The sequence below is a fragment of the Sciurus carolinensis genome, chromosome 19 (genome assembly GCF_902686445.1).
Source record: "Sciurus carolinensis chromosome 19, mSciCar1.2, whole genome shotgun sequence".
Taxonomy (NCBI): domain Eukaryota; kingdom Metazoa; phylum Chordata; class Mammalia; order Rodentia; family Sciuridae; genus Sciurus; species Sciurus carolinensis.
In genome coordinates this window covers 30,785,240-30,803,023 of record NC_062231.1, presented here as the reverse complement: position 1 = coordinate 30,803,023, position 17,784 = coordinate 30,785,240, and the positions used below count along the sequence as shown (strand labels likewise).

Genomic DNA, 17,784 nt, shown 5'->3' with positions numbered 1-17,784 from the left:
GAAAACTGCAGAAAGGACATGCAGAAGGTTCTGTGCTCTTAGACACGGGCTTCATGGGTGCGGCTGTTATTCTGGTGTGGTGCCGTGTCGTGATCAACAGTAGCCCAGGCAGAGCTGATAACTGCTAAAACGTCATTCTCTTCAGGTGGAAGCAGAAAACGACGGGCGGCCGTGCCATGTCCTCATTCTTCAGATCCGCTGCCGTCATCACCCTTCGAGACCCTGGCTGCAGGTTAAATGTGAAGACTGCTCTTCTGGCAACCAGCCAGGATCACAGCAACTCTCCTTGCTTTTGGTTCCTTGGTAAGAAACATTATAATAATGAAGCCCTAAATGTCTAATCTGAAAGAATTATAGGTCCTTCAAATACTCTGGTTTGATATTTCAATTTTCATCCTTAGTAGAATTTACTATAAACTCTACATGAGAACATTGCTTCAGAGAACAATATAGTACTTAGCACTTTAAGAGGAAAACTTATTACTGTTGCTGCTGCTGTTCCAGTTGTCAGCAGGTTTAATAGATTCTTATTAAAATAGGAATTAGAGCTAACTTATTATAAAACAAAGCTGTAAGCTCTGGCTATTTGGTTTCAAGCCCGAAACAAAATCTCCTTTGTATTCTTGAAGACCATTGAGAAGGAAGAGAATTGTTAACTCAATTTTGAAATCCTCTTGTTTTTAATATGCATCTTAATGAAATCTTTACTATGCAATACCATCTGTCCAGTAAAATATAATTGCAACTTTGTAATTATAAATTGTCATTTTTTCTGTTTACATTTATAAATCTTTGTGGGTCAATCAGAAATCTTTCTTTTAATTAATCAAACTATTGCCAAGTCTGTGGGTTAATTAGTTGAGAATTCCTTAAGGATTCAGTAGAAATTCCCCCTCTTCTAAAAGGTTTGAAAACACTATTAAGTTTGAACTTCAAATGACCAACAATAATAATATTTCAATTAGATAGGGCCCTAATAATTGCATGCCCTGAAACTTTATTTGCTAAATCTGAGAACCCTGATGATTTATGCTATTTTTCTTAATATCATCAATATTGTGAGCAAAAACACTACTTGAATAAATGGAACTCATAGAAAATGGACATTTAAAGTTACCAGAATCAAAAACGAAATCAAATTCATCCTTGCAGAACTGTGAAAGGACTCTCATAAAATCATAAGTGCCTAGGGACATCCTTAAACCCCAATCAGAAGGAAACAGACTTCCTATTGATTTGCATAGTATTATTGTACGTGCATCTTTACATTCCTAGTGGACAGAACACAACTGGTTTTCGTTATTCTCTTTCTCAGTCACAACCTAAATTCCAATATCCTTTATTAAGCAGATCCCTGTCTCTAATAAAATTCTTTCCCATTCACTGGTAACTGACCCTTACGTTAAACGGTCCAGCATTACCAATGCTAGTTCATTTGTGTTTCACTTTTTTTTTTTAAATAGTAAGTATCAACAAGGTGGCAGTCTCCCTGTTAGCTGCCAGAAACGCACGAAGAGTAAATCAAAACAAGTCAACAATAAAATTTCCCTTCTTCCCAAAGGCTTGTAGCCTCCCACACACACTCTCTGCACCTGCTACCGAGCCGGCCAATAGGAACCCCGTTCTGGCCCCGCCCAGTCCGGCGCTCCACCCCCACTCAAACCGGCCAATAGGAATCCCGGCCTGTCCTCGCGCAGCCCCTCCCTCCACCTGCGCCCCAGCCGGCCAATAGGAACCCCGGCCTGGCCTCCGCCTGACCGAACCACGAGGGTGCGAGACAATGAAACTACATTTCCCGGCGCGCACGTTCACACATTGTAGCCAATCAGCGCCAGCAGTTTGCGAGTTGGGGGCGGAGCCGGGCTAAGAGGCAACCCCATTGGCTCGGAGAGCTTAGAAGAGCCGGAACCCGGGAGCTAGAGAAGCGAAATGACATTTCCTCTTTAAAGAGCTGGAGCCGGGCCCAGCGCGCAATGGCCGCGTGCGCAGGTGGGCATCGCGGGGCGCGGGACGTGCGCAGGTGGTCTGGGCCGGGGGCTGGGCCGGGCCTAAGGCGGGGAGGGCGGCCGGGACCCGGCGGCGGGGAACCTCTCACGTCGCGCCGCGGCGGCGGAGCCGGCTCTGCGGACGCAGACCTCGCCGGTGCCGCCGCGCGTCCCTTGGCGGGCGCGGCGCGGGCGCGCTCGGCGGAGGCCGCCAGGTCTTGCCACAGGCCGGCCCCGCGGCCCTGCTGACGGACGTGCGCGGTACCGGGGCAGAGCCGAGCCGGCCCGCGACGCGCACCGCCCGGACTGGCGCGGTCGTACGGCTGGCTTTCTCCTCCTAGATTTAAGCAAGCCCCCCACGCCGAACGGGGCTCCGTCCGCGGACGCAGCGGGCGAGGCCGTGGACCCCTCCCACGCGTGCAGCGTGCTGCGGCAGCTCCGAGCCATGTACGAGGAGGCGCAGCTGACGGACATCGTGGTGGAAGTGGACCACGGGAAGACCTTCGCCTGCCATAGGAACGTGCTTGCTGCCATCAGCCCCTACTTCAGGTACCCGGGCACGGACTCCGCCGTCCGCCCGGCCCCTCCCGTCGTCCCCGAGGGCCTGGTCACCCCGAGAAGGGACGAGTGGGCGGAGGGCCTCGCCCCCACAGGGCCCTGCCTCTCACTTCAGGGACTCCTCCAGGGTTCAGGTGGTTGCTTTAAAGTTAGTTGTTTGGCGTTAATGACCAAGAAATATAGATGTGTGCTGCTGGATATGGCAGCCACTAGCGACATGTCGCCGTGTAAACAAAATATTTAAAGTTCAATAAAAACCCAGTTCCTCAAACACTAAACACATTTTAATTGCTCAGTAGCCACTCGTATTGCTACTTAGTAGCTGCCGTCTTGGGCAGCACAGATAAACAGCATTTCCATCATTAAAAGTTTTATTGGGAGCTGAGATGGTAGCTCAGTGGCAGGGAGCACCTGGGAGCTTGCCTAGCACGTGTGAGTCACTGACCAGGTCCCATCCTCAGCACCGCCTAAAAATAAATAAATAAAGGCAAAAAATATATTTTAAAGTTTTCTTGTGCAGTGCTGATTTAGAATCTATTCCAAAAAAATTATTCCTGATACATATTTTTTTAGTATGTGTATCTCCTTTAGAGTTTTAAAACATAGAAACCTGTTCCTTTACAAACAAATGACCATTCAATAGTTTGTTTTAAAACTATTGGGGTAAAAGCAGAATAAAAATGAATATAGTTTCTGTGTGTCATAGGCACCAAACTAGTGATTATTTCCAAGATTTCAAGAAGCATTTGTATGCTGTTTTTAATTTATGTTGGTTTATCATAAAATGTTGAAAAGTAAACATTTAAAACTTGGGTCTGAAAAATTGCTTCCTACTCTTAAGAAGACGTTCATGGAAAAGGTAGTTTCCTGCCTGAGGGTAACTTCTTTTGTTTCAGGTGCTCAGTTGCCCTTCAGTGTTCAATAGTGGAGCACGAATGACAGTAAAATCATCTTTTTGATTCTTAATGCTCTTTTCCTGCTTACACGTGTAGGGCACACAGCAGTATAATGTTCCAGACATAGTTTCTGGTTCCTCTTTCTCAGAATGCTTGGTTAAAAATAGTTACTGGGTCTGATGCTTATGATGTGATCATTTAGACTTGCCTTGGGTAGGTCATTGGACTACTGAGTATTGTTTATCACAAGACAGTGAGCTGGAAGGAAAAAAGATGGAACTCATTCATGCAGGAGATGTGAAGTTTGACCTGGCAGTGGAAACTCCCTGCGAGACTGACTTGTCCACACTATTGAATAAATATGTGTTCAAATATGTGGCACAATTTCTCCTTATCAAGCTCCAAGCCAAGCCTACTTCACATGTGTTACCTTATATCATCTTTATAATCCCATCTGGGTACAATTATTATTCCCATTTTACGTATGAAGAAACTGAGGCTTAGAGAGTGATGCCTACCTCATCTGACTACTATAGCAGAGGCTAGAATTGATTCCAGGTCCAGGCTTCATAGTTACTGTGTGACTCTTAAGGAACAAGAGTGTATAAAGTCCTCTTCAAAAGAGTCTTTCAAAATGTTGATTGTATTTTAGGTTTGAATGATAAAATGAATAAATGAAACTCCAAAGGGAAAATGTCTATTTTATGAAATTTTATTTTCTAGCTTATATTTTTAAGAGTCAGATTTAATGAAAATTAGCTGTGAGGGCCCAGACAAGTTACTTTAAAAGAAGTATGCTTGCAATAAATTTTCTTAATTTTCACAGTGTGCTTGGAAAACTTTCTGAGCATAAGATATGTGCAATTAAATAAAGACGTGTGGCTACGAAACTGAAGGATTAGTTTCTTACCTCTTGCTAGAATTTTGGTACAGGAGTTTTTTGGCACCAGGGCTACTCTTGATGTGGAATCTGGAAAGTCATACTTAATAATTTCTAAGTCTTGCATCACAGGTGAAAGAATCAGAATAGCTAGAAATCTGGCATGGCTGTTTTATAATCCCATTTGTCAGATTGTTAGAAATGTTTTGCAACTCACAATTTATTGTGAGGAAGTGTTCCCGCTTTAGAGTTTACATGAAGAACCTGTTAGATCCTTGACCTAGTCAGGTGTCGCTGCTCCTGTGTGGGAGACCAACCTGCTTAGGTCAGGATGCATTCCCATGTGGCGATCCTTGCCTCCTTTGGGAACTGATCTCCACCTAACGACAGGCTCTAGTTTTCTTTTTAATTGGTGGCTGTATAGGTGAATCTTTCAGCATTGGAATTGAAAACCAACTCATGCATGGGAACATCTAGTTTTTAGTCATTGTGAAAGTGTTTGTGATATTACACTTAAAAGTTTCCATTATGGAAGTAAAAATAGAACTCAAAGATGATTAAGCAAGCTGGACTCAGTTCTTCCTATACTGCATTTCAAATCAATTCCACGTATTCATTGAAGACTTCAAAAGTGACTGGAAATCTTCCTACTTAAGGATGTTTTTCATACTATAACACTTTAAATAAAAGTGAAAGGGTTATCACCAATGTTAGATTAATTTCTTCAACAAACCTTAAGCATCCTAGAACTTTAAAACAAAGGTTAATAGTATGCAAATCTTTCCTCAAATGGCTTTTAAAAGAGAGTTGGATTTGATTTTTGTATTTTAATGAGTAGCCTTGAGTGAAACCTTAAAGAAAAAAAAGGTAAATGAAGTTTGCAAATGATTTATACTTCATAGACCATACTTCATATTTAACTACTTAATGTTTTGACAGAGAAAAATCCCATGAATGAACGAATATTTTGAGAAAAAAAAACATTGACCAAAGTTTGGGATTAAAAAAAAAATTATCTCCAAAGAATCATTGACATGTCAAATATTAAACTCTTTAGAAGAAGGCATTATATTAACCCTAATGTAATTTTTATTTATGTGTGGATATAAGTAGGTAAAACATGGTAATTTTAACTAAGATGAAGTATATCTTTTAAGGAAAGATCTTCAAAATGTCAAAGGCTAAGGGAAGTCATCTTTAAAAGTCTTACAAACATCAAGGGAACTTTCAAATGCTAGCATTAGTTTAAGGTGTTGGGGAGAAAATGTGCTTTTGAACCTCCTGCTTTTTTCTTAAGATGAAATTTCTAGAGATGTATTTTGGGCCCTAGTTGTACAGTGTCCGGTGGGACAGAGGCTTTGTTAGACTGTCTCTCGTGCTGATGCTCTTAACCCTTTGGGCAGGGCAGTCTAAAATGTCATGCCCGTAGGCAGCCTGTCTAGAAGCTGAGGCGAGTCAGGACCTGCACGGAGTATGCCAGGTCACATCTTGGTTTGCTTTACTCAAAATAGTCTCCTTGTTTTGTTGTTGACATTGTGGGGGAGACAGATGCTCCTACCACTTTTAATGTGGGCTCTTTGGCTGGGTCTGGAATTAACACAAGAGCTAATTAATGAGAGGAAAATCTAAAAGTTTTCTTAATTTTCCCTGTACATGGGAATCTTCACAAGAGAGCGAAGTCCAAAGAAATGGCCAACGCATGATGCTTTTTTTTTTTTTTCTCTTTTTCCTTAAAGAAACAATAAGTTTTTGAGAGAGTAGCAAGGCTGGTGGCTGCCTGGACCAGGTTAATAAATCCTAGGGTGTTACTGAGAGGTGTACGGGCCTGGAGGAGGCAGAAACTCCTGGAAGATAAGGGACACTCAGCGCTTGTTTGTTCAGGCTGGCTGCAGCCAGTTGCCCAGTTCCTCGGTGATCAAGGCCAGTTTCCATCTCAGTATGTGAAGGACATTCCTCCCCAAAGCTTCTCCATGGCTTGCTACGTGCAGGGGAAGATAGGCAGTGGCAGTTCCTAGTTACAGTTCCTCAAGTGACTTCAGCCTGAGTACTCTACAGTGTGGCATATTTTGAGGTGGCATAAAGTAGGCTATCCTGACAATAGGATTTGGGGGATCAGCCAGACTCGCTCCTTCTAGCGGATGGTCAGTTTTTATCCCCGTGTGGAATATAAGGGAATGTATGCATTTAGTTTCAAAGGTTATCTTTGTGATAACTTTATACTTTAGAAAATTTGCCACAGTAATTTTTATTTTCACAAAATACTAACCATTCTCTCCTCCTTAGATCCATGTTCACTAGCGGCCTTACAGAAAGTACTCAAAAAGAAGTTCGAATAGTTGGTGTTGAAGCTGAATCGATGGATTTAGTACTGAATTATGCCTATACCTCCAGAGTTGTTCTGACAGAGGCCAATGTTCAAGCCTTGTTCACTGCCGCTAGCATCTTCCAGATCCCATCCATCCAGGACCAGTGTGCTCAGTACATGGTCAGTCATTTGGACCCACAGAACTCCATCGGGGTCTTCATCTTCGCTGATCATTATGGTCATCAGGAACTTGGAGACAGATCAAAAGAATATATTCGTAAGAAGTTTCTGTGTGTCACCAAAGAGCAGGAGTTTCTGCAGCTAACAAAAGACCAGCTGATAAGCATTCTGGACAGTGACGACCTGAACGTGGACCGGGAGGAGCACGTGTATGAAAGCATCGTACGGTGGTTTGAGCATGAGCAGCATGAACGAGAACTGCACCTCCCAGAAATTTTTGCCAAATGCGTACGTTTTCCTCTGATGGACGATACCTTTATAGAGAAAATCCCACCTCAGTTTGCACAGGCCATAGCCGTGGGCTGTGTAGAAAGGGCACCGTCCAACACCAATGGCTGCACTCAGAGGCTGGGCATGACTGCCTCTGAAATGGTCATATGTTTCGATGCTGCCCACAAACACTCGATAAAGAAGCAAACAGTGCCTTGTCTGGATATCGCCACAGGAAGGGTGTTCAAGCTATGCAAACCGCCAAATGACCTGAGAGAAGTTGGGATTCTGGTGTCACCAGATAATGACATTTACATTGCAGGAGGGTACAGGCCAAGCAGCAGCGAGGTCTCCATCGACCACAAGGCAGAAAACGATTTCTGGATGTATGACCATTCCACTAATAGATGGCTGTCCAAACCATCCCTGCTTCGAGCCAGAATAGGCTGCAGGCTGGTGCACTGCTGTGGTAAAATGTATGCCATCGGCGGCCGTGTGTACGAGGGCGATGGGCGGAACCCCCTGAAGTCTGTGGAGTGCTACGACAGCAGAGAGAACTGCTGGAGGACCGTGGGTGCCCTGCCGGTGGCCCTGGAGTTCCACAGTGCCGTGGAGCACAGGGGGAGGGTCTACGTCCTGCAGGGTAGGTGCCCGGCCAGCCCCTGGCAGCGCAGCTCCATGGGCTACTGTCCCTGACGGCTCCCGGAAGTCCAGGCTCCTGCCTTCCCTATCGTAAATGTCAGAACGGCATGTCTGTGCAGGGCCTACAAGGAAAGTGCCTGTTGAACCAAAGAGTTGAAAATGCTTGAAAGTGTTTTTACTTTCCACATTGATCCTCCAGGTTCTTTCTGCTCGTGTGTTGGTATCATGTGGAATGAGTGCCGTTGACAGTACTCTGTGATAAACAGTGCAGCATTTTGGGAGAACTATTTCAGAGTAGTTTTTAAGACTTTCAACAAGAAAGTAAGGCCAGTATGTGGCTATTTTTGCTCTTCAGTAATATGTATGATCAAGAGACATAACAACTGCTGTTTTATAGAAGTTACTGGATTGGTTTAAAAGAGAAAAAAAGCATAACTGGAGTTAGGTTCTTCAGTTACCAGAGGGTTTTGTATAGGCCTTATCCTTGCCAGAGTTATGAAACTTGATTGGAAAGGGGTTGAAATCATGGCCTTCAAGTTTTAGTTTTACTGAAGTTTGTGTTTCCTTTCATAACAGGTTGTTTTCAGTTTCCTTGCACTGAAAACCTTTGCCATGTCTTCTTGCTGTTGCTATTGTAGGAGGGCCTGTGTTTAGCTTTGAGGACCGTGCCCTGGCACGGGAAGACCCAGGGAAGCACAGTGTGGGAGGAAACCTGTTCCCAACTGTGGCAACAAGATTCCCATTTTTTCTCTGGCACCTTTCAGTTGCTTGAATGTTGAATGCAGTGTAGATACAACCACAACCTCTCTTCCTCTTCTGTGTTTCTTAGTGGGTTATATTTAGATGTTTTCATCACTACTGATTTAATAAAACAGGAAGAGGGGTCACTGTTATGAAGATATACCTGATTTTTTAAGCCCTTATACATTTTTAAAAATCATTTTCTTTACTCTAACCCTTTACCTAAAACTTCCTGGAAATGCTTGAGTACCTTGGCTTCAGGTTAATTTTCCAGAGGGAATAATGCCTTCTTTTAGTTACACAGAAGCACAGCATGATTTGTGTTTGTTGGTCTTGCCAAAAATATGGAACCTAAGAATGTGTTCTTATTCCATCCAGTGTTGGGGGACAGGCGTGTGGCCCTTTGCAGTGAAGCATGTCTGTGGCTTACTGGCTAGGTGACAGAGGTAGGATTCATCATAGGACTGCCAGAGGAATGCAAAGGTTCTGTATTAATACAAATACTATAGCAAAACAGCAGTGAATTAATGGGATTTCAGAATGAGCATCATTTAATCTGAGGCTGAATTTTACATATGAAGAATCTGAGGCTCTGGGTTTTCTTAATTGCTTATTGGTTTCACTTCATTAAAGAGAACTTTAGATTTTAAAAATCAACTTTTTATGTGTCTCATCTTTCCTTCCTAAAAAAAATTTGTAGGGAATTTGCACACATTAAAAAGTTTTGATCTCTGCCGCCCTTGTAAGAGTCATGAATTAGACAGAAATAAAGCTAGGACCTAGGTAAAAGGAAGTTCACATGATGAGAGTGACCCTAATCTAAAAGATTTCAAGGGTAAACTTGATTTAAAATCAGGTATTTGTAATTTTAAAAAAGCCTCTTTACATTAAAAAAAAAAAAAAATGACATGAATCATACAGTTGTGATGTACAAGTTGAGCCTCCCTAAATCCAAAATGCTCTAAACCTGGAACTTTTTAAGAGCCACTGTGGTGCCACAAGTGGAAAATTCCACATGACCTCATGACAGGTCATCAGATGTACATGAAAAACAAATGAATTGGTCATGTTTAGACTTGGGTTCCATCCTAGATATCACATGGTATATGCAGACATTCCCAAATCTGAAACATCTGAAATCTGAAGTTCCTCTGGTCCCAAGCATTTCAGGTAGGGGTGTTCAAGCTGTAGTCTGTTGAAATACCATTCAATCTACTAGTGGTAAGGTCAGATTTTTTTTTTTTTTTTTTTTTTTTTTTTTTTTTTTTTTTTTTTTTTTTTTTTTTTTTTTTAGTGGGAAGGGACAGTCATCATTCAAGTTTTCAGAATCAGATGGAGTATTCATTTAATTTTCACATTCATCAGAGTTAAGTATAGATTTGTCATCTGATTTTTATGAACACTATTTTGAATCGGAAATGTTGTTTAACTTCACATTTCAACTGCTATAACAGTAATGTTTATTTCACACTTGGGTGCAGCCTGTGGGCACTGGTCCTTCCTTTTCAGTTAAGTATGAACATGTTTAAGAGAGCTTCCTATTAAACTATTCACATGAACTGGGGAGTCTCTGCAAGCCAAAGTAGGTCCTTTTGCTGCAGAAACCTCAGATTTTTATTATAAGATTTTATACAAATGTGATGATTAGCAAAAATTCTTATAAATCTTCACTCATTCTTACAGACATTTTCATATTTTCAGTCTCATTTGGCAAACTTTTACTGCCAAATTGACTTAAAATCAACTCCATAAATGACGAATATGTATCTGTCTTATGAAAGCAAGGTTGAAATTTCTCTTGTTGAAATTCATCTCTGCATTATAGCAGCACTCAGGTAAATACATCAGTGACCTATAAACACCAACTGAACAGTTGCTTGTGCTGTCTTTCAATTAATTAGATGAATATGTTGCAGATTGTTTATGATTAAGCTACATGTGTATGTTTGTCGTTGTTCTTACTGGCTGAGTGTTAGTAAGATGCTGTTTCAGAGCTGGCTTGAAATAAACTTTTTGTGACCCACAATTTGCTAGAACAAATGGAACCAAGTTCTTCACTGTTACTTGACCATCAAGCCAGTGTAGCTCCTTCCCCTCCCTCTGTGAATCAGAAACACCCTGATTCAGGTTAACTGTAATATAGTCTGTTATGTTGTTTATTTTAGAAAATGATGCTTATATCACCCTGATATAGGTTAACTGTAATATAGTCTGTTATGTTGTTTATTTTAGAAAATGATGCATATCCAGAAAATGATGCTTCGTAATCTCCAGTGGTTAGAGTGACAGCATACAGCCAAAAATTAACATAAAAATGTACGCATTCTTGTTTTCTTTTTTCTAGGAGAATTTTTCCTCTTCTATGAGCCTCAAAAAGACTACTGGGGGTTTCTAACCCCCATGACTGTGCCTCGAATCCAGGGCTTGGCTGCGGTGTACAAGGACTCCATCTATTACATAGCAGGAACCTGTGGGAATCACCAGCGCATGTTCACCGTGGAGGCCTACGACATCGAGCTGAACAAATGGACTCGCAAGAAGGATTTCCCATGTGATCAGTCCATAAACCCATACCTTAAGCTGGTCCTTTTCCAGAATAAACTCCACTTGTTTGTTCGAGCTACTCAAGTGACTGTTGAGGAGCACGTCTTCAGAACCAGCAGGAAGAATTCCCTGTACCAGTACGACGAGGCTGCTGACCAGTGGGAGAAGGTGTATGAGACCCCGGATCGGCTCTGGGACCTGGGCCGGCACTTTGAGTGTGCTGTTGCCAAACTCTATCCTCAGTGTCTTCAGAAAGTGCTCTGAGAGCAGCAGGCCTCACGGCATCCCTGGCCTCTCGTGCCAGGAGACCTGTCTTAAGAAGTACTGTCCGTACTTAAGAAAGCTGAGTTCTGTGCACAGAAATAGGTGCTCTTACAGCTTACAGCATAGAGGGACTCGCTTTCGCTCTTCTGATGCTTTCATTTCAGTAAGGTAAAGGTGACAAAGTGCAATTATCAGCATTTTCCCCCGGCATTAAAGTAACCTGTCATCCTAGAGTTTTGTGATAGGCACTAAGGTCCTAGAGGAGTCGAGACAACTATGCACTCCATAGCGCAGTTAGGGTGTTACTGGGTGGAGACATCCAGACCAGGTGGACATGACTCTTTATTTTAAATACGGGTAACAATCTGAGGCAATATCACTAGGAGTTGTTTAGCTGTGACCTCTAACACAGAAGCACTAACTTAGATCCTCATTCTTAGTATTTATATGTAGTTACGTGTATATTTTTGTGTACTGTTTTCAAGTGAACTGAGATTTAAATGCATTGTTACTAGAGTTGACTGAAGGAGACACTCAGTCCGAGAACCTTTAGTTAGATTGTTTCATGTTTCCCATATAACTTTAAGTTAAGCTAAAGTTTTAAAGTGGCAGTTTTCTGTCGGTTACTTTTTCAAGTGCTAACACTGTCTTATTTTTTTAAATCCTGGAAAGGGCTCAGATTTGCAGGTGGCTGGTGCTAGCATAAATGAATCTGCGTGTGTGGCTAGCCAGATTTAAATGGTCTGAGCCTGTACTCTCCTCTCTCATGAGTGTGTCCGTTTCTTGGCCATAGTGCTCTACCTGTTGACCTGTGATCTCACAGGGTTTGCTAACTGTGATAAGCATGGCCAGGTACTGGTCTAACTGGATTCAGCTGGAGAACAGTCAGACCATTGTACCAAGTTTGCACTAACATGGGCCATTTTATTGCCCTACCTCCTTTTCCAGCCTCTGCCTGTCCAGATTGTCGGTACAGTGAAAGTTAAATCATAATGTGAAGATTTACATCTACTTCTAAAATTTTGTTTTTCAGAAACATAAAAATTTTCCAGTGGTTTAGTAGTTTAATGACTTTTAAAATTTCATATTACAATTACAACCTCATTTTTTTTCCTTTTGCACTTAACAGCGATGAATACACTGAAATACTCGTTCTAACTGAAGGTGATCAAGGAAGAGTGAGCAAACAGAACCATGGCTATCAGTACGAAGTCATTTTTCACATTTCAGTGATTAATTTCTACAGTGAGTTAGGAACAGTAACATGAAGGACACACTTGTTTGTGTATCTAAGGCAGTATTTGGCTTGGTACCATTCTTTACTCTGCCTAGAAAGACTGATAAAGGATTTAAGTATAGCCCAGTCTGTGCTCAATCAGAACAGTTTGATTTTCTTGAAGAAAGCAAACTGGCATGGTTTGTATTAAAAACTCTTGCACAAATTGTAATGTGATACTGTGAAACAAATTTAAAACATTGCCTCTTTGCATCACATACCTCGTTTTTCAGTAACTTTCTAAACTTTACAAAGACCTCTACAGGTAGGAACAGTTTTCTGAAGTGGAAGTTCAAGTGGACGGCATTTGTAGATGTGACATTTTAAAATCTAGTCCTAGAAAGCCAGATCTGTGGCTTCTTACTGGCTGTGACAGTGTCTGTACTCTTTACAGACGTTGTCAGCCAGTATCTTACCCCTGCCCCAGCTTTTTTTTTTTTTTTTTGTCTTTTATCTTCATGCTCTTTGAGTTATTTCCAGGTTTTTTGTTTTTTGTTTTTACAATTTTGCATGCTGAGGAGAGGGGAAATTACAACCAGTTTTTGCCAGAGATTTCCATGTAATTTATTTTTGCAAGCTTTGTTGATTCCTTCCGCTTTTCGACAATCTTATGTATTTAGAAAAGTGTGTTACTTGAAAACATGACGCAACGTTGAGAGAGCAGTGTCCGTGTGCCGTGTGATCCATGAGAGAACAGTGCTGTAGTTGATTCCGCGGCAGCTGTTCTCTTGATCTGAACAAGGGTTGATCCTCTTGCTGTAACAGTTTGAGAGAGTGATCTAAGCGCAGTGTGTCAAGGCCAAGGCTTGGAATTCGCTGTAGCAGCAGGATGCCTACTGAATCTTATATGAAGAACTCTACGTTCTATAGCTCAGATGTCTTGCCACTGTTACAATGGCTTCAGAAGAGGTCCTGGGAAACAGAGTGCTCTGTGTGGGACTGTGTGTGGACACTACGGCACATTTTCACATGTGACGAGAATGTAAGTGAAAGGCACAGTGGCCGCCGCAGCTTGGGGTGAGTCTGAGGGTCCAGTCCCACGGTAACTGTTTCCGTGTTTGAAGAATGTGTGTCGCACTTTCCTATGTATTTTTTACACATGGAAAATGGGACTTGGTATAACTGTGTCATAGGAAAGTAGAAATTGTGTTCTTTTCCATCTTTGTTTTTTGTTTTCCTACAAGTTGATGCTTAAGCATCAGGCAGATTTCACTGGTGCATGAGAAAAGGTGGATGTGATCTGTAAGGAATCAGATTCCCTGTGTGAAGCCGTGTAAGATGGCATTTGATGTTCAGTGCTCAGGTATGTAGTAAGTACTGTAGTCCTATGGGGGCAAATGTGTAGATATTTTTAAACGTTTTGCCGTAATTGCACAGTTTTTTGCATTTTTACCTGATGTCATTGTTTCTTATAATAAAACCTTTTCTGATTAAAAACTTCCAGTGTTGTAATCTGACCTCCAGTGAGTAAGTTTTGCAGAATTAAAATTGTTGGAAGTCATGAAATACTTTGTTGTGATAGATTTTAATCTGTTAAATATCTGACCTTTGGTGGAGAATGAAATAATCTGCATGAGTGTGTATAAAGTTCTTGAGGTTCTGATGAACCCACTTATCTCGGCGACTCCTTGGTTCTGTTGCTCTGACCTGAGCTGTTCCTGTCCTTCGCTGAGGCCTACGCCTTCATAGGCCATCTGTCAGAGTCCTGTGCTGCTCCCTCTATGCAGGTGCCCCTTCTGCCACCCCACCCTGCCTGAGCCAGCCCGCCTTGTCTGTGTGGTGCAGCAGCCCCGAGCCTGTCCACCTCTGCCATCCTGGACTCTTAGGGGGATTTCCCCACATAGCAGTCTGAGTGATGCCGTTAAAACATGAGTTGGGTCACGTCCCTCTTCTGCTCAGGTTTCCCTGGTGACTTCCCATCCCCCTCCAGATGAGAGCCAGACTCCTCACCTGCATGATCTGCGCCCCAACCCCACCACTGTGCCCCCAACTCACTTGATTCCAGCGTGCTGGGGTGCAGCCTTCTTCCTGCTGCATCTCGTCACAGAAACCCTGACAGCCCACTGGCCTGTGTGCTGAAGTGTTTCCTCCGCCGAGGGCCTGCCCTGAGCGCCATGGTTTCCACCTCCTACCCATCCCACCTGCCTTCCCCCGTTAAAATGTCTGCTCCCAGAGGCAAAGCGTGGGCTTCATTCTCCTCTGCACTTCAGAGCATTGCCTGGCGCAGAGACAGGTGCTCCTGGCGTGGTTAAGGAAGAAAGGAGTTTTCAGGTAGACCTCAGACCTCAGAGCGCCCTGAGAGGTGGCAGGACCAGAACTCTCTTCCGCTTTATCACGTAGGACACGTGGAGATTGAAGGTCACTGAACAAGGGGCTGCCTGGGCTGGGAGCCGAGTCTTCCATTCCTCCTGGGTTCTGCACATTCTGTTCCAAACCAAATGCACAGAAGATGTTCCCTCCTTGGATTAATGGTCACCTCTCCAGAGTTCCTTTTCTTCCAACATTGTTATATAAAACACCTACTGTGATTCTCTTCCAGGGAAGAGAGGAAGGGGAAATAGCCTCTCTATTGCCCCATCTGCACCTCCTTCCCCACCATGTTACTGTACCGACAAGCCACTATTACATGTTCTGGCAGAGATGCTAGAAAAGTGGTGATTTTGACCTTAAGCATATGGCAATGTATAGTGAAGCCATTTGGACCTGGTGCTCCATTTTGGAGGGGTATTTATTCAATTCTCTGATAAACAAGGGGATATCCAGGTTTTGTGTGTGTCCTGTGCATTTCAAGAGATGGGTCCATTTCATCTACATGAATACGGGTGTGGGCAGAGAGTTGTTCATCATATCCTTATGTCCACGGAATTGGTAGTGATTTCTGATGTTGGTAGTTTGTTTCTTCCTTTTGTTCTTCGGTCACTTGCTAGAGGCTCATCAATTGTGCTGGTTTCCTCCAAGCATTGGTTCTAATGATTTTTCTCTGTTGTTTCGTGGTTTCAATTACATTGATTTCTTTTAGATCTTTCTTCTTTTTCTAGTAATGCATTTAAGGCTGTAAACTACTCCGTATCATTTTTGTAGCATCCCGCGAATTTTGATATGTTATATTTTCATTTTTAGTACAAAATATTTTCATCATACCCACTTGGAGAATATGCCCTTTCATAATTACATGATACCTCTTTTTAATCCTTGCTAATCTTTCTGGTTCTGAGGTCTTTGCTGTCTGAAACTAGTGTAGCCTCTTGGCTTTCTTACTCTTTGTGCTAACTTGATTCCTCTTTTCCTTCTGACCTGAGTCTGTGTGTGCAAACTGGGTCTCTTGCAGACAGCTTGGAGCTGGACTTCCCTCATACACTGGTGGTCTGTTTCTACGTGGCTTGTTTAGAGCACTTGCTTTAGAGTGCTTCCTGATATCCGCCATGTTCGTTGCTGTTTTCTGTTTGTCTCCTGTGGTTCTGTTTTGGCTCATTTTCTTGCTTTTTCTTGTATTGACCTTTTTTAAATTTCTCTGTTGTATCTGCTCTTAACACATCAGTCATACTTTGAATTCTTTCCAGTGGTTGCTGGTTCACCTGATCCAAGGCCAGCGGAGAGGGCACTGTATCACGCCCTGAGCACAGCTGCCCAACAGCAGAGTTGCCAGCGCTTGCTCTGCTCCTGCAGCCTGCCTTGTTCAGTTCACGTGGTGTGACGTGGTGTTAGGTGCTGGAGCTGCTCGACAGGTTTGTGTTACCTTTACTTTGCAGTTATTCTTTTAGATCAATCCATATTAAAAGGGATGTTTGACCTTCATTTATGCCTTCCCTGACAGTGTCCATTCCTTTGTGCAGGTCTGAGTTTCTGGTCTAAATCAATTTCTTCCTGCCCAAACAACTTTCATTTGACCTTGTTTGCAAGGCAGGTCTGCAAATGAAAAATTCTTCAGATTTTGTGTGCTTTATTCCTCTTCACTGCTGAAAGACTATTTTGTGGGCTGCAGTGAGTAGTCCTGACTGACTCAGTCCTTCAGTAGCCTGTGCCTCGGACTGCAGCCTTCAGAGATGCCTCTCCATTGATTCTCCTGCTCGGTCCTCCCTTCCTGGGCTGGAACAGCCCAGCCATAATCCTTGAACCCTGGCCCTGTTGACTGTTTGATGCTCTTCCCTGTAGGAGAGAAGGCTGCAGGGAGACGGGGTTGGGAACGCTTTTCCAGCTTCGTCCAGCTCTGGCGAAGCGAAGCTTTCCCTGGAGAAGGTCCTTTATCTCTGGGTACTTAAGAGTCTTATCCCCACTCTGCCAGCCGGAGCCACTAGGGGTCTTCCTCGGATCTGTGCCACAGGGCGCAGCTATACCCCAGAGTCCGCCAGGGTGATGCCTTCAACCTCCTTTCTCTGAAGCGTCCACTGAAAGTCTCCAGCTTTCAGATGGAGCAGACTCTTCCCCTGAGGTCTGGGGCGACACTCAAGGTCTTCATGTCCTGGTGCTGAGATTAGAAGTCCCCACAGCAAGCTCCTGAGGCGTACGTGTAGGTCGGACTGATGAATGATTCTTTGGTTTGTACATAAATGTCTTTCCCTTCTTTATACGTATGATGTGTTTCACAATGAAAAGTTGAGACTCATTTTGTAAGTTTATGTGCTACATGTTTGGGAGTATCTTTTACTTGTCATGCACATGTTCATGGACTTATTTGGCATATAGTTCACAGAATGTTGACTCTCAAGTACCTAATAACCCAGCACTCCAGGACCAAATTAAAGTGATATAATTTAATTAAAATCAATCATATTTAGATATTTTTACCAGACTATTAAGTTGAAAATTTCAATGTAATCATTTTAAATTTTCCTTATCATGTTCATATGAAACATTTAATCCTTCCTGCCTTTCCTCCTCCATAAATATATGTATAAGTCTGATTTGGTGAACAAAACACCATAATAAATAATAACAAACTGTGTCATGTATTTATCAGTGTTTTCTATTGGACTTATGAGCAAGAATCACAGATTTTGGTGAATAAGGGGAGATTATTGACCCTTCAGAGCTTCCCTTTTCTCACGCATAAAATGGGTAATCCATCTTAGAATTTTTATGAGGCTCCACTAGGCATCTGAACACTTGCCACAGTGGCTGATGAACGTAGTGCATGTTTGCGGTTGTCAGTGTAGCTGTACTGTAGCTGGCTTTCAGGCAGACTTAGGCGTGACCTCTTCAGCCGCGCTGGGTCGCAGTTGACGTCAGGCACGTACTGACAGAAG

The 17,784-nt window shown here is 42.9% G+C and overlaps 1 protein-coding gene across 2 annotated transcripts; it reads left to right on the top strand.

Moving 5' to 3' along the window:
• The first annotated feature begins 1,930 nt into the window (after positions 1 to 1,930).
• Positions 1,931 to 17,435, top strand: Kbtbd8 (kelch repeat and BTB domain containing 8). Of its 2 annotated transcripts, XM_047534823.1 has the most exons (4): positions 1,931 to 1,989; positions 2,327 to 2,534; positions 6,603 to 7,717; positions 10,802 to 17,435. In XM_047534823.1, the coding sequence occupies exons 1-4, from the start codon at positions 1,974 to 1,976 to the stop codon at positions 11,263 to 11,265; spliced, it is 1,803 nt and encodes a 600-aa protein (XP_047390779.1). In that variant the 5' UTR covers positions 1,931 to 1,973; the 3' UTR covers positions 11,266 to 17,435. The 2 variants fall into 2 exon arrangements, with proteins under 2 accessions (XP_047390779.1, XP_047390780.1); XM_047534824.1 differs by lacking the exon at positions 2,327 to 2,534 and having other exon boundaries at positions 1,951 to 1,989.
• The last annotated feature ends 349 nt before the right edge of the window (positions 17,436 to 17,784 follow it).

Coding starts and splice junctions, on each gene's coding strand:
- Kbtbd8 (XM_047534823.1), top strand. Junction 2,535..6,602: donor GCCATCAGCCCCTACTTCAG/GTACCCGGGCAC, acceptor TCTCCTCCTTAG/ATCCATGTTCACTAGCGGCC. Junction 7,718..10,801: donor GAGGGTCTACGTCCTGCAGG/GTAGGTGCCCGG, acceptor TCTTTTTTCTAG/GAGAATTTTTCCTCTTCTAT.